The sequence below is a fragment of the Sinocyclocheilus rhinocerous genome, unplaced genomic scaffold (assembly GCF_001515625.1).
Source record: "Sinocyclocheilus rhinocerous isolate Xijiao unplaced genomic scaffold, SAMN03320098_v1.1 scaffold475, whole genome shotgun sequence".
NCBI classification, from domain to species: Eukaryota; Metazoa; Chordata; class Actinopteri; order Cypriniformes; family Cyprinidae; genus Sinocyclocheilus; species Sinocyclocheilus rhinocerous.
Genome location: NW_015646677.1, coordinates 716,125 through 738,114, shown reverse-complemented (window position 1 = coordinate 738,114; position 21,990 = coordinate 716,125). Strand labels below are relative to the sequence as shown.

The 21,990-nt window shown below is 34.4% G+C and overlaps 1 protein-coding gene across 2 annotated transcripts in view; it reads left to right on the top strand.

Moving 5' to 3' along the window:
* Positions 1-1,210: 1,210 nt before the first annotated feature.
* LOC107708001 (pleiotrophin-like) overlaps positions 1,211-21,990 on the top strand; it is a 34,541-nt gene continuing 13,761 nt past the window's right edge. Inside the window, exon 1 of one of the 2 annotated variants that reach the window (XM_016512140.1) lies at positions 1,211-1,410. Coding sequence is in view for 1 of the 2 variants with exons in the window: in XM_016512139.1 (XP_016367625.1) it covers positions 17,160-17,167 (8 nt within the window). In the remaining variant the exon portion in view is untranslated. Of the gene's footprint in view, positions 1,411-17,087; positions 17,168-21,990 lie in introns of those variants that run through there. The other variant, XM_016512139.1, reaches the window with a different exon arrangement.

Sequence of the window (21,990 nt, the reverse complement as noted above, 5' to 3'; positions counted from 1 at the left end):
ATATATATATATATATATATACAGTGTTGGGAAGTAACTAGTTACATGTAACTAAATTACGTAATTTAATTACAAAATAAATGTAATTGTAATCAATTGTAATCTGTTTTATTTCCTATTTGGGATTATGTATATGCTTTATTTTTTAAGATTAACTGTTTTTTTTTTCAAGGCATTGTTAGATGCAAGTGCTTCCTGTTTCCTATGCAAAGATTTGATTTCTAAAACAGTATCATAGCTATTAAACTATTTCTTGTTAGGATTTTAAATCTGTATTTAACCTCAGAATGATCACAAAGTGAAAATAGGTGTTAAAGTCTGATTTTGTGGTGACTGTGCTTTAAAATTAAATGATTCTAATCTTAATTTAAGTGATAAAGGATTTGGAAAGTCTGACAGTAATCAGTGTTGAGTGCTACTGTAAGGTTAACCCTGCCTAGTTTACATATTTGAAAATGATTAATTTAGAAAAGTAATCAAATGTAATCAGTTACATTAATAAAGTAATTGAAACAGTTCCACTACTTATTACATTTGATTTTAAACAGGGTAACTTGTAATCTGTAACCTATTACATTTCCAAAATAACCTTTCCAACACTATATATATACTGTATATATAAATAGATATATATATTTTTTTTAGACTATAATTTCATATGTCAGGCTGTCAGGGTTAAGATCGGCTGTGTGCCTGGAGAAAACACATTAAACTAACCAAACTGCTGTAAGACGTCAGTAGCTCTCTTGTTCTGAGATTAGTTCTATCATGTGTGTGTGTGTGTGTGTGTGTGGATGGGCTTGAGACCGCTGCCAGGTGTTAGTGCTGCTGTTGGCCTGTTTTCAGACAGAAGACTTGATTTATTTGTACTAGAGTAAGCTGAAAGAAATGCATTTACACCAGACAATCTTCTTATGTGATGCCGCTCGTTTGAAACCATGTTATACGGCTGGTCTGACGCATTACCTCAGCCTCGCTTTACTACAGTGTGTGTCGAGGGAAACTTCATCGAGTGAAAGGTGCTGGAGTTTAATTTCACGCAGCAGACAGAATATATTCTGTTTCCTTTCATACTTTTATCCTCGTCTGACTGACAGACAGCTCTCTCTCAGCATCTCTCTTTCTCTCTCATCCCTGGAATAACTTTGTATTAATAAGAGAGTGATCACAAGTCAGCTGGGCTTTCAGCTCGCGGCAAATACACAAACAATCCCTCCCTCCACACACACACACACACACACACACACACGCACTCAGTCTGTCGCTCTCACAGACACCATTAGCACGGCTCTGTGGTGGAAATAGAAAGCTAGAGATAAAGAGAGAGAGACAGGAGGATCAAAAGAAAAACAAAGAGGGCAAACAGGTGGAATTAGGAAGAGAAACAGCAAACTATTCCTCAGACTACAGGTACGTCACTTTAAACCTCCGTCTTGAAGCGCAGAGCCGCCGTAATGCTGAATTCACAACTTCTGCGCTCGTTTAAAGCCAAACAAGGTCTCAGAAAGAGATTTGTCTGTCTTCTTGCATTAAATAAAAAATAATGCAAGTTAAAGTTTTTCCAAAGTGTTTCTGCTCTGGTTGGAGAGCATGCCTGAAGGTTATGGGCTCAATCTCAAGAAAACATGTCCAAGTGACATTTCACCACCTTATAGTTTGCATTTAAAAAAATAAATGCCTATTTTTATGTTTTATGGTATTACATTAAGCATGTATCATTATTCTAAATGTTGATTTTCATTAGATTGTAATTACCGTAATTTGTTTATGTTACAGTACAAATACTATGTTATAGTTAATTTATTTTTAAATGTATTTTTGAATATTAAATGTTATATCTATTTAATATTGATTATATTTTTGCATTGCAGTATATGTAATTTTTTTGTATTTTTTATATATTATTTAATATTAGATTCGATTAGAGATTAGATTACAAATTATTTAGAAATATGTTTAGTTGTCAAGAAAATAATGTCAATGCAAAACATCTTATTGACCCTAAAAGGTATTTTCTTAATTTTTAAATGTATCGTTATTTTGAATGTTGATTTTGATTTCATTCTAATTGTTGTAATATTGTATTTTTTGTTACAGTAATAAATATGCAATGTTTTAAATGTAAATTTTATTTTTAAATTGAAATACTTATTTTTTTTAATAAATACAATATAATACACATTTAAAATAAAAAATCAAAACATTTTATATAACATTGTTTTATATATAGGCTATATATTATACATTGTTTTGCATTACAGTAACTACAGATTGTGTGAAAATGTTTGATTGCTGTTAAAATAATTTCATAATGCAAAAAATCTTGTGGATTCTGAAAATCTTTAAATTTATCATTATTCAAAATGTTGATTCTCATTAAAGTCTTATTACTGTAATATTGTAATTTCTTTTGTATTACAGTAATACATATTATATAATGTTTTAAATTTCGATTTTGTTTTTAAACTTAAATATTTAATATTATATATTGCTTTAAATATATATGATATATATTTTCACATCGAAGTGATGATAATTTGGGAATGTCTGAAAATAATGTCAGACTGCAAAAAATTCAGAAATTTCTGAAATCTGAAATTTTCTATCATAGTGGAATATAATTTCTTATTTTTTTTCTATTGATTTTGGAGTGAGATCTGACATGTTTCGTGAGATTCACCGGTCGATGTTTCTCGTGTTTTTCTTTACGTCTCGGACAGGATGATGTAAATGACATTGTTATGCAGGAAAGCATGCACTTCCTGTTTAAACTTCAAAGTGTTTCCTTAGAAAAGCATTTAAACGGGTTCGCCGTGGTCCACCTTTTATCTGTGCGGCCCACATCTGTGCGGGAACATCCCCTCTGGGACGACAGGAGAGAGAGAGAGAGAGAGAGAGATCAAGCCAAAGCAGCTAAACGAAGAGTGTTTTACCTTCCTCCTTATCAACATACATCTCATGCTCCTCCTGTCCTCACAGTGACAGGTGAAAACCTCTCTGCAGATCTCAGCGGCTTGCGTCTTCTTTTGAGAGCGCCTCGTGTGTGTGAGTGTATCGTCTGCATTCAGACTTCATGTGTGTGTGTGTTTTAGAGAGGCCGTTTTTCCCAGGATGGTGTGTGAAGTGGGTCGTTCCTGACTGGAATGAGAAATAGCGGGGTGTCGTGTGACCCTGCGAGCTCCGAGCATCGGGCCTCAACGCCGCTGCTGTTGCCATAGTTATCGGTTAACCTATCAGAACTAGTCCTGCTCAGATGAACCGTCTCTCGCCGTCCTTCTCTCACTTCCAGGCCAAGTTATGACTCGATTGTTAGGAGACGTGAGTCACTGTTATTTTATTTTGTAATGGAGGCTTTGCTGTTGATGGAGGTTAACCTGGAACATTCCCTCGGTTTCTTTATGTTCAGCACATAGCGAGGCGCTAATGAAAAAGTAAAGATTCTTTATTGGCTTTGATGGTTCCATTAAGAACCTTTAACATCCATGGAATCTTTCCAATCCACAAAGGGTTCTTTATAGTGGAAAAAGTTTCTTTAATATGGAAGCTTATTTCTGCCACTAAACAAAAAATAATGTCATTGTGACTTCAAATCTCACAATTTTGACTTTTTTCTAAGAATTGCGAGTTTATATCTCACAGTTTGGACTTTTTTCTCAGAATTTGAAGTTTGAATCCCACAATTCAGTCTTTTTTTTCTTAGAATTGTGAGTTTATATCTTACAATTCGGTCTATTTTCTCAAAATTTGCGAGTTTATATCTCACAATTCAGACTTTTTTTCAGAATTGCAAGTTTATATCTTACAATTCGGTCTATTTTCTCAGAATTTGCAAGTTTATATCATAGTTTGGACTTCTTTCTCAGAATTACGAGTTTTTATCTTACATTTCAGTCTTTTTTATCTTTTTTATAAAATATCTCACATTTCAGACTTTTTCCTCACAATTGCGAGTTTAAATCTCACAATTCTGCCTTTTTTCTCAGAATTTGCGAGTTTATATCTCATAGTTTGGACTTTTCTCTCAGAATTTGAAGTTTATATCTCGCATCTCAGCCTTTTTTTTCAGAATTTGCAAGTTTTTGTCTCACAGTTCTGACTTTTTTTCTCAGAATTGTTTATATCTCATATCTCACAATTCGGTCTTTTTTCTCAGAATTGCGAGTTTATATATCATAATTTTGACTTAGTTTCTAAGAATTGCGAGGGGAAACAAGTCAGAATTGTGAGATATTGCGAGTTTATATATCATAATTTTGACTTAGTTTCTAAGAATTGCGAGTTCTCACAATGGCGAGGGGAAACAAGTCAGAATTGTGAGATAAAAAAATCATAATGCCGTGGTGGAAATAAGCTTCCATAGTTTAGATTATTAAAAACTTCTTTGCACTAAGACAAAATGCTTCTTTTAATAAGAACTGATCTCGGAGGAACCAGAAATGGTTCTTGAATGTCATCGCTGCGAAAACTCTCTTTTGGAAGCTTTATTTTGAGAGTGTGAGAGCAGCTGATGTTGTCAGTGGAGATTAATCTCCCGTGGATCTGGTCGACTATGTGGGAACTGGTGGTTATATACACATCCAAGCACAAAAGCATGCTGGGTAGAGGTGCAGACACACACACACACACTCACACACACACACACTCACACACACATACACTCTCACACACACACACACACACTCAGACAGAGTTTGAATTCTCAGAAGGATGTTCCATGGAAACACATACACACACTGATCCCTTTCCACCAGATTGGTCCCGGAGCTGGGGCTCCGCTGGGGAATACACAGACCTCTGTCTGAACTGACACATGATTCCATTGACTTGATTGACCGAATGAGGATGTAACTGATGCTGTTACGAAACAAGTTACACAAGTTTTATTCTTAGTTTTGACGATGCACTACTGAAGTGTGGAATGGTTTTATTGTTTCTGAAAGAGCTCACCAAGTCTGATTTATTTGATCCAAAATACAGTAAAAATTGTGTAAAATTATTATAATTTAAAATAGCTCTTTTCTGTGAGAATATATTGTAAAATGTAATTTATTGCTGTGTATTTTCAGCATAATTACTCCAGTCTTCAGTGTCACATGATCTTCAGAAATCATTCTAATATGCTGATCTGATCAAGAAACAATCAGTGCTGAAACCTGTTGTGCTGCCCAATATTTTTGTGGAAAATTGGATAATTTTATTTCTGAGTACTGAATAGAAAGAACAATGCTTATTTGAAATAGAAATATTTTATAATATAAACGTCTATGCATGTCACTTTTGATCAGTTTAATAAGGCTTTGGTAAATGAAAGATTTTTTTTCTATTTTTATTTTACGTTTTCTATTTGAATATATTTTAAAATGTAATTTTACTTCATTTTAATTTGAAATGTTATGTAAATGTAAAAAAAACTAGCTTTCTATTTTTCTATTCTATCTACTTGTTTTTCTTTTTGTGTATGTGTGTGTTTATATGTGTGTGTGTGTGTGTGTGTATATATATATATATATAAATACCTTGCTACGTGTACTGCGTCAGGCTAACCGAGACTTGTCACAGCACTTACATATTGTTGCTCTTTGTTAATTTTGATTGCTTCTATTGTCCTCATTTGGATAAAAGCATCTGCTAAATGACTAAATGTAAATGTAATTTATTACTCCAACACAAAAATTATTAAGCAGCTAAAACGGTTTCCAACATCGATAATAATAGATTTTCTAGTTATGGCTCCTGGTGTGAATCGTAATAAAATGCAATCCTCCTTGGGCTCATTGGGTTGTAGATGTGAGAAGACTGGGATCTTTCCATTGGCTTTTATAGTGAAAGTCATTGTGTTTTCATAGAGTCTAAACTCTTTTAGACAATTTTCTCCCCCGAGAGCGACAACGAATGACCGCTTTTGCTTGAAAATAATGATCAGTTAATCCGTGAAACTGCTTTTCCCAGCATGCACCCCTCCGCTGTAAAGCGCAGAGCGTCTGGCAGGTGATTATTGATCAGATCAGAGCTCTCACCCGTCTCTCTCTCGCTCTCTGTCTGTCGTTCTGTTTGTCTGCGACTCCTGCGGGAGTGCTGGGTTGTTTGTGTTTGTCTAATGAAGTGAGATGATTGGCTCTCAGTATGAAGTCACCCGAGACTGAAAGAAAAGAAGCCGTGAAGTAAGTGGAGTGATTGACAGATTGAGTGACTCGGTGGCTGTTAATGAACACACATTAGGTCTGTGAAAAACAGATACCAGGAGGAAATCATCCCAAAGTGAAAGGCTAGAAGCATCAGGAAATTATTCAAATATGCACATTTTTATGTTAAAATACTGTCTCAAATCACATTACATACTGGTCTGTGACCAGTGTTATTATAGTTAACTAAAACCATAAAAACCTTAGTCACTTGAAATAAAATATACATTATATATAGATATAGATATATAATATTATATGTGACCCTGGACCACAAAACCAGTCTTAAGGGTCAATTTTTCTAAATTGAGATTTATACATCATCTGAAAGCTGAATAAATAAGCTATATTTGGCTGAGATACAACTATTTGAAAATCTGGAATCTGAGGGTGCAAAAAAATCAAAATATTGAGAAAATCATCTTTAAAGTTGTCTAAATGAAGTTCATAGCAATGCGTATTACTAATCAAAAATTACGTTTTGATATATTTACGGTAGGAAATTTACAAAATATCTTCATGGAACATGATCTTTACTTAATATCCTAATGATTTTTGGCATCAAAGAAAAATCAATAATTTTGACCCATACAATGTATTGTTGGCTATTGCTACAAATATACCCCAGCGACTTAAGACTGCTTTTGTGCTGCAGGCTCACATATATATATAATAATTTCTCTGTAATTTATTTGTGAAATTTACTAGCAATTTCTGAGTGAAAAAGTTTTAAAAGATATCCTACCAATTTTTTCAAATGTAAAACTAATAAAAATGAATAAAACATAGATAGACATAATTAAAAAATAAACAAAAACTGATAAAAATGACAAAAACACAACAAAAAAACTAACTTTAAAATGTTTACCTTAAAATCAGAGTGAAAACAGAACACAAACCAATTCAAAATATTAATAAAAAGTTAAATCTCAATAACTAAAATAACATCTGAAACTAAACTTATACTGGTGGTGATATATTTTTGTAGGCCAAGCCGGAAGAAGCATTAATTCTACCAGTGGTGTGGTTGTGGGCGGGGCTAATTCTTTATCTGACCAATGACAGACGAGGGAGTGTTTCAGAAACCCGATCCGCGCCACAGAAGAGCAGCTCAGCTCGACGTGTTACGTTTTATTGAAAACGTTATCTTTTTATATCGTCTCTTTTTTTGGGTCTTGTTGGTTTGTGGTAAATCACTTCTACAGAGGAACAGTTTAGGTCTCTCAAAGCTCAGGGAACCTGTGCGTTTTCCTTCAATGATCGGATGTACTTCTGAAGAAAGCATGATGTTCAGTGATAAATAAAAAAGTAGAGCCCTTTATCCACCAGTGATTGACTGGATCATGAAAAGTGGGCGTTACCTGTGGAGGGCGGGGCTTGAATGAGGGATAGATGATGTCAGCATTAAACTCCAAAAAAAAAAATTTAATTAGAAAAAAACAAAATAGTCCATACAACTTGTATTCTAGTACTGGGGCTTTGCTTGCGGTTCTCTAGAAGAGGCATTGTAAAAAAGTACAAATAAATAAATAAATAAAAAATTAAATAGAAAATGTATTAACATAAATAATGAAAATTAGATAGATTTTAAAATAGATTTTAAATAAACATATTTATATATATTAAAATTAAAATATATTAAAATTGCCCAACAGTTGTTTAAATAAACATATATATATATACATATACAGTGGGTACGGAAAGTATTCAGACCCCCTTAAATTTTTCACTCTTTGTTATATTGCAGCCATTTGCTAAAATCATTTAAGTTAATTTTTTTTCAAAGGGTCTGAATACTTAGGACCATGTGATATTTCAGTTTTTTTTTTTTAATAAATCTGCAAAAATGTCAACAATTCTGTGTTTTTCTGTCAATATGGGGTTCTGTGTGTACATTAATGAGGAAAAAAAATTAACTTAAATGATTTTAACAAATGGCTGCAATAATAACAAAGAGTGAAAAATTTAAGGGGGTCTGAATACTTTCCGTACCCACTGTATATATATTTAAAAAATTGCCCATGCAACTTGTATTCTAGTTCAAAGGTCTGTGAAAAAAAGAAAAGTGGTTTAAAAAATAAATGAATAAATAATGAATAAATAAAAAATTGTTAAGAATATAGATTAAAATTAATAAAAATTTTAAAAATAAATAAATAAATAAATAATGATAAATTAGATTAAAACTAAACAATCAAATAAAATTTGATTAAATAAATAAATAAATACTAAATAATATAAACAAGTAAATAAATAGTATACACTATAGTACTATTATGAGTAGAAAATAATATAGAAAGTGGTTAATTCAGTGATTGATTGGATCATGAAAAGTGGGTGTTACACATGAAGGGGCGGGGCTTACATGAGAGATCGATGATGTCAGCCGAAAATGAAAGTCGTCACGGTCGATCAATTTTGTGGGTTTTTTTTATACTAGATTTTTTATGAATCATCCACAATCAGACCAGGAACATTGATTAGGAAAGTAAACAGTCAGTTCTGTTGTAATGTTGATGTTGTAGAAAATAGTTTTGGACAACCGTTTGAGACATTGACATCTCTCATTAAACTCTGCATCTCATAAGAGATCTTTTAAAACGGATCAATTAAAGAAGCCGTGAGACAATGAGACCTGAGAAAGAGACAAACAGCACTTATTAATAATAAGATCAGATCGGATCGATACAGACCTGTTAACAGCTGGAGAGAGATGCAAAGTTTGTTGCAAACTGAATTATTAAAGCTGATGTGATGTTGTTAATCACAGTGATGGAGACGCAGAGGCCAAGAGAAAGAGTCAGTAACGCAGAGCATGTTTTCATTTTCCTCGTGAAACAATCCGCCGCCGGAAAACTTTCATTTGTTTCGCTGAGATGTTGAATGTGTTTTGCTGGTGTTCGAGAGCAACATTTCTCAGCCTCATATGACTGATTTCCAACGGCTGCTGGCTCAAACTGACGTTCAGTGCTCACAATCTGATTCACTGTTGTTTGCACGAGCTCAGTTTTTAAAAGAACCATTTTTCATGGAAGAGTTGCTGTTCTCCATACAACAGATCCAAAGAGATCATTAAATTAGAATAATAAGTAACTCATACAACTTGTACTCTAGCGCTGGGTTGTTGGTTTTTTGTTTTTGTTTTGCTAGGGGTCTGTGGAAAAATCTAGATTTAATCTAGATCTAGATTCTAAATATATTAGAATTGTAAAAAAAAATAGTAACATTTTTTTTTTTATTATAATGTAATAAAAATTAGATCATAAATAAACCAGTATACAATAAATTAGAATAAACCAATAAATAAGCAAATAAATAAACAAATAAAAATAGCCTATTCTACTTCTAGTTCAGGGTTTTTTGCTAGGGGGTCTTTGGAAAAATCTAGAAAAAAACTTAGTAAATATTGTTAAAAATAAATGTAAGACATAAAATAATTTTAAATAAATGTAAAAAAAAAAGGAAAAATTATTAAAATAAATAAAGAAGTAATGAAAAGTTAGATAAAATAATTAGATACTAAAAATAGATTTAAAAAAGCAAATAAATAATACAAATTTGAGTTAAATATAATATTATAATATTATATACATATATATATTCCTAGTTCAGGGGGTCCGTGGAAAAAAAAAAACAGAAAAAAAAGAGAGGAAAACAGTGTAAAAGAGTAAAATAAATAAATAACTTTTGATTAAATAAATAAATACTAAGAAATAGATTTTTTAAAATAAATTAATAATACCACTGACAATACAGTACTGTAATGAGTAGAAAATAATGTAATGTACAAGAATAATTCTCCAAATAATATTTTACACATGAATAATATTATTTTTGTTGATGCTTTGTAAATTTTAAAAACTAAGGTTCAAAACTGGTATTTTTGCAGCGATGCCACAGAAGAACCATGTTTGGTTCCCCAAGGAATCTTTTAGTGATCAGTTGTCAAAAGAACCATTTTGTCTTAGTGTGAAGAACATTTTAATAATCTAAAGAACCTTTTTCCACTATTGTGAATTGATGTTGAAGGCTCTGGAACCATTGATTCTAATGAAGATCTGTATTTTTAAGAGTGTGTAGGTGGAGAAACAGTGAGTTTTCTGAAAGCAGCTGACATGTGTGTGTGTGTGTGTGTGTGTGTGTGTGCGTGCGTGCGTGCGTGCGTGTGTGTGTGTGTGTGTGTGTGTGTGCGGGCACGTGTGTGCATGTGTGTGCGTGCCTGCGTGCGTGCGTGCGTGTGCGCGCGCGTGTGTGTGTGTGTGCATGAGATCATTATGTAGAGGGAATGCGGTCTGTATGGGGGCTGGACAGAGCGTCTGTAATCTCAGCTAATAGGCTGCCGTGCACTAATGTCAGACGCAGTAGGCCAGAATAAGCGTTTAATAGGGGTGTTGTGGCCCGGCTCACTCACATGTAATGCACATCTCATCTTAAGAGCCTCTGTAGTGAACACAGATAATAATAGAGACTCTGCTTTAATGTTGCGGCCCACATTTATTTTGATTGTTTCAGTCTTTTCGCACAAACCTCTCCGAGGCCCTCGAGTCATTACGGCTGACTCACAATTAAAGAGGCCGGGGACGTGACACGAGCGTCCGGCCGATGCTCCGGGGAAATTATGGATTATACCCAATCAGTTTGTGTGTTGATTTAATGGGCTTTTGTATCATCAATACCTGGAGCACGTAAACAGTTTATGATTGATGGTTTGATGCTGAAGCAAGACGTCAGCCAAGTTTCTGTCATCATTTTTGTCTGCAGTGGACACAAAAGACATTTGGAGTTGCTGTTCTCCACACAACATTGAACTTCAAGATACAACAAGGACAATTAAATTAGAATAAATATAGTCCATATAACTTGTATTTTAGCTCAGGGGGGGGGGTTGCTAGGGTGTCCATGGAAAAATGGAAAATAATTGGTTAAATTTGATTCAAATAAATAATCAAATTAGATTCAAATAAATAAATAAATAAATATATTTGATCAAAAATATTTAAAACATTGTTAAAATAAATAGATAAATGTTAGAAAAGTTTAAAATAAATAATTACTGAAGAATTAACAATGAAAATGTGAAATTAAAATAAATATTAAAAATATATTCACACAAATAAATTAGTTAATATATAAAATATATAAACAAATAAAAATGTATTTAAATAAATAATGCAGATAACACTACAGTACTTTACTCAGTAGAAAATAATATAATAAACATTAAAAATTTTACACAATATTACTAATTACAAAGTTACTAATTTTCACAGTGTAAATTAGATCTGTATACACGACAATATATAGATTCCTTCTACATTTTTGGATTGTGGGGGGGGTCACTTGCATGAAGCTAATCATATTTGGGGGTCCATGGCATCTAAAAGATTGAAACCCTTGTTCTAACTATATTCCAAGTCTTCTGAGGTCATTCGAGATTAAAGGACCAAAGCATTCGTGTAGATTTTTAGCAAATAATGGCTTTTAATGAGCGTTCCTTTCACACATGAATGTAGAGCGTGAATCATATGGACTACTTTAATGCAGAGCTTTCATTTCATTGTATTGTAAATACTCTCCACAGAAAAACACACTAGGCACTACAGGATGAGTAAATGATGGCGAAATGTTCATTTCTGGGTCTTGACGTCACTGTGCATTTTAACTTGATTTTAAAAGGCGCTGCGACGGATGGTGTGGCTAATCTGAGCGATTAAAAGATCTCATCCTCTCGTGGGATTAAAGTGGAGCTGTGTTGGCTGATATCTTCACAAACAGACGGCGAGGAAGAGGAGGGCTTTTGGAAAGTTTAATTGGCTAAACTCGACGGTAGCCGTTCACGAACAAGCGCAGGTCTGTAAATAAAGCAGGAGATGAATGGCGGCGGTCAGGAGTTGGGTCAGCGCCGCCCACCGCTCCGCCCGCTCTCTCTGTTTCTGACTTCTGAGTGCAGATGAAGTTAGAAGAAGCTGCTGTGGGATAAGAGCAGCGACCTCGGCCTCACCGTGTGTGTGTGAGAGTGTGTGAGTGTGAGAGAGAGTGTGTGAGTGTGAGTGTGTGTGTGTGTGTGTGTGTGTGTTCACAGAGCACGCTGTTCTTTAAAGAGCCCACCCACTCCTTCTCTCCCTTTATGTCGCTTGCTTTCTTCTGCTTCACACTCTCCAAGTGCTGACCAAAAATAACGCAACTCCTCCGTTAATATATGGCTGACTGTGAGAGTCCAGCATCCCAAACAACAGCGGGGTATAAAACTAGAAAAAAACAATAGAAGCATCACAGATGGTTTCCACTACAATGATCTATTAACTTTTAAACTTTAAAGCTCTTAACCATCCAGTGTTGGGGAAGTTACGCTAAAAAAGTTGAACAACACAAGAATAGACATTTGGTAGGGCGTCTGTAAAAGTTTAGAGAAAAAATGGTGTACACAATGCATTACAAAAAAATAAATAAAAGATTAAACTAGATTTTTTAAAAATCTTTAAAATAAATAACTAATGAAGAATTACTACTACTTAAAATATGTAGAGATAGAAATTGTGTAAAAGATGTTAAAATAAATAAATAATAGTAATAAATAAATAAAAAATAAGATTAAACTAGATAATGATATATTTTTTTTAAATAAAGAATTAATGAAGAACTACTACTAATTATTAAAAATAGATTTAAACAATGGTTTCCAGTGTTGGGTAAGTTACTCTAAAAAGTAATTCATTACTAGCTACTAATTACCTCTTTAACAGTGTCGATTACAGTACCAATTACTCTCGCTAAAACGTATTGCATTACTTCTTACTTTCCAAATCCCATGTCAACCTTGACCAGTCATAAAACTGCTCTTTTAATTATTTCAAATAAATAATATACGTTTACATAAATTATTCTTGAACTGACCAAAGTATTTAAGGAGAGAAGTTTACCTTAAAAACATAAATTTTCATATAGATGCATAGTTTTAATGTTAAATCCACTATAGAATTGTTCTGTAGTCTATATAATATTTAACGCAATTACATCAGAAGTAACTGAAATTAAATTACAGAAAAATTCAGAGTAATCCCTTACTTTGCTTTTTAAAGGGAAAAGTAATTCAATTACAGTAATGAATTTCTTCGTAATGATTACACCCATTGATGGTTTCCAGTAGCATGTTGCCAAGTTTGCGCTTTTACTGCAGAATTGGGTTACTTGTAAACTCTTGATTTTTTTTTCTGCTGCTTAAAGATTTGACCGTTTGCATAAATAGTAATGGACGTTCTACAAAGATAAAACTACTAGATTATGAGTTTTGTGGGAATTGTGTGTAACGACTGTAAAATACGTATTTTAGGTATGTGAGTGGCATGTGTTGGGTTTTGATATGTGGATAGGGTATTTGCGCTTGTTTTGGGTCATTTTTGATTGGTCTTTGGGCTGGTTTTGTTACACAGACCTGGCAACCCTGTCCAGTAGTGTCTGATATTTCATCAGGATTTAATGGTTTTAACTTGGCCACCAAGAGAAAGCAAGAAATTACCAGTAGAGACCCACAGGGACCATTACAGTTTCCATTGAACCAATACAATTCTCATTATAACAGTAAAACCATTATAGGTTCTTGTTTTGTTCAGAAGAGTTTGAACATGCACCTGGGTAATATCATGTTTTTGACATGTACAATGATTGATCAAGGTTCAGCTTTCTTTTATTTGTCACATACATGTTACATACATACCTAGTTCCTCGCCCCACAGTGTAGAGTCACCTTTTATTTATAGTGCGTTACAGTTGAGATTGTTTTAAAGCAGCTTCACAGTATGAGATAATAATATAATCAATGCAAACTTCAAAAATATAGTAGAAAGAAGCAGAATACACAATTTAAAATAAATAGAGACTATGCAATGAATACAGAAGCTATACAGTGTGCATTTTTATATATATATACCACATTAATACCATGTTTTGTGCACATACCAGATAACTTTCTCCAAGTATTTTTTTGATGTTATTACAATAAACAGATGTAAATTTATTGGCATACATGTTTATCAGGTGTGTGTGTGTGTGTGTGTTGGTACTGTAGACTTTGAGATTGTTGAATTGCTAATTGAGCTAAATAAAACTATACCGAGGCCGTTGAGAAAAACTCTTCTGACGTTTCTGAGTGCAATCAAACATAGAGAATACTGGTGAGCCGAGCTCTTACGTCTGGAGGTGTGTGTGTGTGTGTGTGTGCGTTTGTGTGTAATAATGTGTGTGTGTGAGCGTGTGTGTGTGAGCATGTGTGTGTGTGTGTGTGAGCGCGTGTAGGCTAGAGGCTGATCAGAGCTGTCAGCAACAGCCGTAGAAAGCCTGACAAGCTTAATAAACTCTAATAAGAGATGCATTTCTCTGAATTTCAGGAATTGCATTTCTTTCGCTCTTTGTTTCTTCGTAGATTGTGGGTTTGTGATGAATGTTGGTCTTACGCCGACTGTCTCCGCTTGCTTTGAGGAAACTCAGAGGCCTCAGCATTTACTCCTAAAATCCTCGCCTTCAGCGTTGCTATGGATATAGTATGTTAAAAACGAACAGGCCACTCTTTCTGCTCCCTTTAGGGACTTACTGCGCCTGAAGAGGGAGCTGTGCCATATATATAAAATGGACAGGCGACTATATTCACTCACTGGCCACTTTATTATGTACGCCTTGCTAGTACCGGGTTGGTTCTTCGTGGCATAGATTCAACAAGGTGTTGGAAACATTCCTCAGAGATTTTGGTCCATATTGACATGATAGCATCATGCAGTTGTTGCAGATTTGTCGGCTGCACATCCATGAGGCGAATCTCCCGTTCCACCACATCCCAAAGGTGCTCTATTGGATTGAGATCTGGTGACTGTGGAGGCCATTTGAGTAAAGTGAACTCATTGTCATGTTCAAGAAACCAGTCTGAGATGATTTGAGCTTTGTGACATGGTGCATTATCCTGCTGGAAGTAGCCATCAGAAGATGGGTACACGGTCGTCATAAAGGGATGGACACGGTCAGCAACAATACTCAGGTAGGCTGTGGCATTTAAACGATGCTCAATTGGTACTAAGGGGCCCAAAGTATGCCAAGAAAATATCCCCCACACCATTACACCACCACCACCAGCCTGAACCGTTGAGACAAGGCAGGATGGATCCATGCTTTCATGTTCTTTACGCCAAATTCTGACCCTACCATCTGAATGTCGCAGCAGAAATCGAGACTCATCAGACCAGGCAACGTTTTTCCAATCTTCTATTGTCCAATTTTGGTGAGCCTGTGCGAATTGTAGCCTCTGTTTCCTGTTCTTAGCTGACAGGAGCGGCACCCGGTGTGGTCTTCTGCTGCTGTAGCCCATCTGCTTCAGGGTTCGACGTGTTGTGCGTTCAGAGATGCTATTCTGCATACCTTGGTTGTAACGAGTGGTTATTTGAGTTACTGTTGCCTTTCTATCATCTCTAACCAGTCTGCCCATTCTCCTCTGACCTCTGACATCAACAAGGCATTTTCGTCCACACAACTGCCGCTCACTGGATATTTTCTCTTTTTCGTACCATTCTCTGTAAACCCTAGAGATGGTTGTGCATGAAAATCCCAGTAGATCAGCAGTTTTTGAAATACTCAGACCAGCCCGTCTGGCACCAACAACCATTCCACGTTCAAAGTCACTTAAATCCCCTTTCTTCCCCATTCTGATGCTCGGTTTGACCTTCAGCAAGTCGTCTTCACCACATCTAGATGCCTAAATGCATTGAGTTGCTGCCATGTGATTGGCTGATTAGCAATTTGTGTTACCAAGCAATTGAACAGGTGTACCTAATAAAGTGGCCGGTGAGTGTATATATATATATATATATATATATATATATATATATATACAGTATACATACATACATACATACATATATATATACACACACACACACACACTAGTTACTAGTAGTAGTTGCAAAGACATGTCATTTTCATTTTGTTTAACTTGTTTAAAATAACTGAAATTAAAATAAGCAAAAATGGTATATATCTAAAAAATTATAAAAATCATGACAAAGACAATCAACAAAATTACTAAAACAAATTCAAAATATTAATAACAATTATTGAAAAAAATTATTGCAATGATACTAACATTTGTATAATACCAGTACAAATATAGCCGTGCAAAAAGAGTTTAAATAGGCAGCAGAAATTTTATTTTTATGCAGTATCTGACTCAGATTAATTGAGTTTTTTTGTTGTTGTTGTCTGAAAAAAACATCTTTAAAATTGATCCAAGTTTAAAATCCAATTTATTATAAACTGTCAGATCAAATTTGTAATAATTTTTATTTGTAATTTGAGGCTCAATGGTTATGTAAAATCATATAATGTGTAATTATTGTTAACTTAACCTGAAACTAAAACCATAAAAAATTACAGTGCTTAAAATAAAATAAACATTAACTGAAATTAAATATATATATATATATTTTTTGCTAGCTGCCAAGGCAACATTTCTCATTTTATTTGAACTTAATGTACTAAAACTAAATAAAATAAAATAAAATAAAAACATATAGACATATTAATAAATAAAAACTAATTAAAATGACAAAATAACGAAAACTTCAAGCTGAAATTAAAACAAAAGCAGAAAAAATAATAAAGTCTCAATAAAAATATTTTTAAAATTGGCCAAATATTGTGTAGTGAGTTAGTGAACAATTGTTGAGTGATTTCAGATTTATCTAGCATATAAAACACTGAAGTGCAGCTGGAATAAACACTGAATAAACACAGGTGTTCTCGAGTACAGGTGTGAATACTAATCTACTGCAGGTGTGAGTGGCTCTCAGCTCTCACAGTAAATTGGCCTCGTGTTTGCAAGTTTACTTTTCGCTTTGTTCTCTATTAACTGATGAACACTATGGGGATGGGCATGAATCATTTTACATTACCAAAATAAATCTTTCAGAAGCCCTGAACGCAGGCCGTGTTTTAAAGATGAAGAGGTGAGCGATGTGGGTGGGGGGTGTTAATGATGGAGCCGTTGCTCTATTTTGGATGTAATTGCTTTGTTCACGCACCTGCTTCCAAATGCACCATCTGTCATCAGCCCGAGAAAAACTCACAAGACAATCCAACACGTAACGTCTAAATAATGCTGCTGAGAATCGTGGTGTGGGACACGGAGACGGTAAAGAAAGCACTGCTAAAGGCTGTTATTTAAATAGTTGTTGTTGTGTTGGTGTCAAAACTAAAGTACTGCCCTGAATAATTCCTGTTGGTTTTAAATATAATAAACGAAGCAGTTTGCATTCTGCAACAATACGTAGTTGTTACTTCATACTACTGGACAAACGTTTGGAGTAACTAAGTTTTAGTTTTTTTACGTTTTAAGTCTCTTATTCTCACCGAGGCTGCATTTTTTAAATCAAAAAATCTAGGAAAACTGTAATAATGTGAAATATTTTTACAATTTCAATTAGCTGTTTTCTATGGGAATATATGTTAAAATGTAATTTATTGCTGTGAATTTTCAGCATCATTACTCCAGTCTTCAGTGTCACATGATCTTCAGAAATCATTCTAATATGCTGATCTGATCAAGAAACAATCAATGCTGAAAACTGTTGTGCTGCCCAATATTTTTGTGGAAACCATGATATGCTACCATTCAAATGTTTGTGGTCAGTAATATTAAAGAGAGAGAGAGAAATTTATAATAGTAAAGATATTTAAAATGTTACACAAGATTCTATTTCAAATAAATGCTGCTCTTTTGAACTTTCTGTTCTTCAAAGAATCCTGAAAAATGATTTTCACAAAAATATGACGCATCACAACTGTTTTCAGCATTGATAATAATCAGATATTTTTCTTGAGCAGCAAATCAGCATATTAGAATGATTTCTGAAGATCATGTGACACTGAAGACTGGAGTAATGATGCTGAAAATTCAGCTTTGATCACAGAAATAAATTATATTTTACTGTATATTCACATAGAAAACAGCTCATTGAAATTGAAAAAATGTTTAATAATTTTACTGTTTTTACTGTATTTTTTATCAATTAAATGCAACCTTGCTGAGCAGAAGAGGCTTCTTTCAAAAACATCCAAAACTTTTGACCAGTAGTATATACTGCATACAGCAGAAAGTGTAAGTGTAGTATGTTAGTGTGCTGTTTTGGGGTCGAGTGAGGCGAGGCGGCTCATCTTTGGTGGTGTTGTGCTTCCTGACATATCCTGAAAGATGTTTTTGGTGTGTGTGTGTGTATGTGTGTGTGTGTGAGAGCTAATACTCCGTCCCTCGGGCTGAACTTTTCTCTGGAGTGAAATTCATGGAAAGACACGAATGTCAAAAAGTCGATTTGCAACACACATCCCATCTATTTTCCATTTGAGAGGGTTTTGCTGGCTATGAGCTGTGTGTGTGTGTGTGTGTGTGTATAACTGTGTGTGAAAGTGATTTGGGATTACAGGTGCCTGGCAGGTTTATCGGAGACCCGGCGGCTTTATCCATCCGTCTGAGTGTGTGTAAGTCTGCAGACTTAGTGCTGCTCTGCACTGGGTTTCTCTCTCATGAATCTGATTGTTTGATTTGTGTCTTGTGGCTTGTGTTTACTGAGATCAGACTCCGCTGACGCTCTGACCTGCAGCATTAACACTACAGGGAAATATGGTCTGGATTTATTAGTACTGACTTCTTGCTGCATACAGGTCAGGGATTTGAAGACACTGTCAAGTGTTAAAGTGTTAAAGTTGAGTGTGTTTGTGTGTGTCGTCCTGCAGTGTTTGAGCTGCAGACATCAGTGATTCCTCAAATCATGTGTGTTACCAGTGCTGGAAGATTACTTACAAATTGTAATCCGTTACTGATTCCAAATTACATGACAAAAATTGTAGTTAGTAACGTAATCCATTACTTTACAGATAATCAGATTTGATTACTTTTAGATGACTTTTGACCTAACTGGTTTATCACATTGATTTATATTGTGTAATCGTGTACCACACTGATATAAAAATGCAAAAAGAAAAAAAATATATTTAAAAAGTTACAAATATATACAAAAAAAGAATCTCTGCATTACATACATTTTAATGTGTTTAAAAGATGAAAGCCTCGAAAGAAATAGGAATGCATGCTTAAATGATAATTCAAATAAAAATTAATGTGTTTATCAGTAGTTGATGCAATGTTGACATTTCTTAAAAATGTAAATGATTTTTGTGAATCCAGCGGTCAAATGCTGTGGCCTCATTTTTTGTGTGTAATTATAGGCAACTGATAATAGTTACAGTATATTATATAATTATAATAGTGACTGGTCTTTGTGTGAATGTCCACAAAACTGGAAGAATGTATGCAAGCGATAGGCTATTTTAGAAAGCTAAGTTCAAAAGATGAAAAAGAAGAATTGGGGACAGTCGATGAATTATGATTTTTTTTTTGCTATTGTGTAAATAATCATGTAATCAATAAAAAATTAACTTGTCTGATTACGAGTATTTTAAAATGTAATTTAATCTAATTACAAGTACTTAATTTTTGGATTACATCACAATTGTCCGTCAGTTTTGCACAGGCAAACATTTTTATATCATATTTTCTCCAGTAAATCTAGTCTGAGTTCAGGTTGTAATGTGATCATATCGTCTGTCTGAGGAAGAATAAACAAGCAACGTCATTCCAGTAATTCACAGAGATCGAAATGATGAAATCTTTAGTTATGAATTTGGTTTTCTGAGCAGCTTCCCGTCTCTCTCACTGTCTGTCAGTCAGCGATGCTTGTTGAATATTTCTATTGTTTTATAGATTCACAGCAAACTGAATTTCGGCCCATAAACAGTAAATCTTAGCACATCTCTGATTCTTATTCTATAAATGTCACTAAATAAAGCAGCTGAATGCCAGTTGACCTGATGACAGTTTGGTGTGTTAACAGCAGAAAGAACTGTGTAAACACAAGTTTTTCAGTGTAGAGAAGCTGTTAACAATTCACATTTCCTCCCCGCTCTAGCATACGCTACCTTCAAGTCATGTCGCAATGATTTTTTTATGAGATGAGCACATATGAACACCGCTATGTTGTAATTACCAGCGGGAAAATGTGTGTTTTTCTTTGAGCTCAGACCCAGATAACAAAAGAACGTTTCGCTAACGTTCACATTAAGTTATAAAAACATGTTCTGTTTTTTAAAATGTTTTATAAACTTTTTTTTGGTTACATGAACATTAAGGCAATGTTCCATTTTATGATTTTGCAAACATTATGAGAATGCTACATTTGAATGTTCTCTGGATGTTTTGAAACAAGTAGTAACATTTAAAAATTAACGTTAGATGAATGTCCAACTAAAGCATAACTAAAAATAAAAGTTTAATGAACGATGTATAAGTAATTATTTTTAGAACATCAAGGCCAGATAACTCTGAATGAACATTCTATTAATGTTACTGGAAGAACGTTTGTTCATAACTTTGAGAGAACCTTTCCAGAACATTCTGACAACGTTCCGAGTTGGAGGTGTGTCTAAATTGAATAATGGTGGACGCGGGTTTGTGCAGTAAAGCAATATAGTGAATGTTGACTCTGTTTTCTTACCCTTATTCCTCTAAAGATCTCTAGGTTCACCTTTTATCCGGTTTCTTTAGATCATCTTCTTGTTTGCTGCATTCTAACAGGTTCTGATAAGCTCTGCCCCCTGATCACTAAAAACAAACCCCCAGAACTCAACAAATCCGGGTTTGGGTCTGAGTCAGAGTAGCTGGATCAAGCATGAAGCCTTTCCTCTCAAAGCCAGACTCAGCGCGGATAAAACCCTGTCAATCACAGCGCATATGAAAACATGCCTTCCTACAGAGAGGTTTCAGACGAGCATCTGTGAGATTTACACTGTATATGACAGCATTATGTGAGGAACAGGCCCAAATTTTGATGGCGCTTTTTGGCTGACCGTCTTTCACTTTCATTCTATGAAAAAAAAAAAAACTCTTATGTTCCACAGAAGAAAATCACACAGGTTTCGTGTGACATGAAGGTGAGTAGATGATAACAGTATTTGGCTGTCTGGGTGCACCGTCCCTTTAAGAGCCAATGCATCAGGCTTACACTAATCTGTCAACTGCGAATGACGAGTACAGCTTTCTTCTGTGTGTGTGTGTGTGTGTGTGTGCGTTTCACTCTGATGGATCACGTTGTCACTCTCTCTCTCCTGCTTTTACACTGATCAATGAGCTAATGGAGTGTTAGAGCGGGATAACAGCTTTACCTCAGTACAGCAGAAAGAACTGTGTAAACACAAGTTTTTCAGTGTAGAGAAGCTGTTAACAATTCACATTTCCTCCCCGCTCTAGCATACGCTACCTTCAAGTCATGTCGCAATGATTTTTTTATGAGATGAGCACATATGAACACCGCTATGTTGTAATTACCAGCGGGAAAATGTGTGTTTTTCTTTGAGCTCAGACCCAGATAACAAAAGAACGTTTCGCTAACGTTCACATTAAGTTATAAAAACATGTTCTGTTTTTTAAAATGTTTTATAAACTTTTTTTTGGTTACATGAACATTAAGGCAATGTTCCATTTTATGATTTTGCAAACATTATGAGAATGCTACATTTGAATGTTCTCTGGATGTTTTGAAACAAGTAGTAACATTTAAAAATTAACGTTAGATGAATGTCCAACTAAAGCATAACTAAAAATAAAAGTTTAATGAACGATGTATAAGTAATTATTTTTAGAACATCAAGGCCAGATAACTCTGAATGAACATTCTATTAATGTTACTGGAAGAACGTTTGTTCATAACTTTGAGAGAAC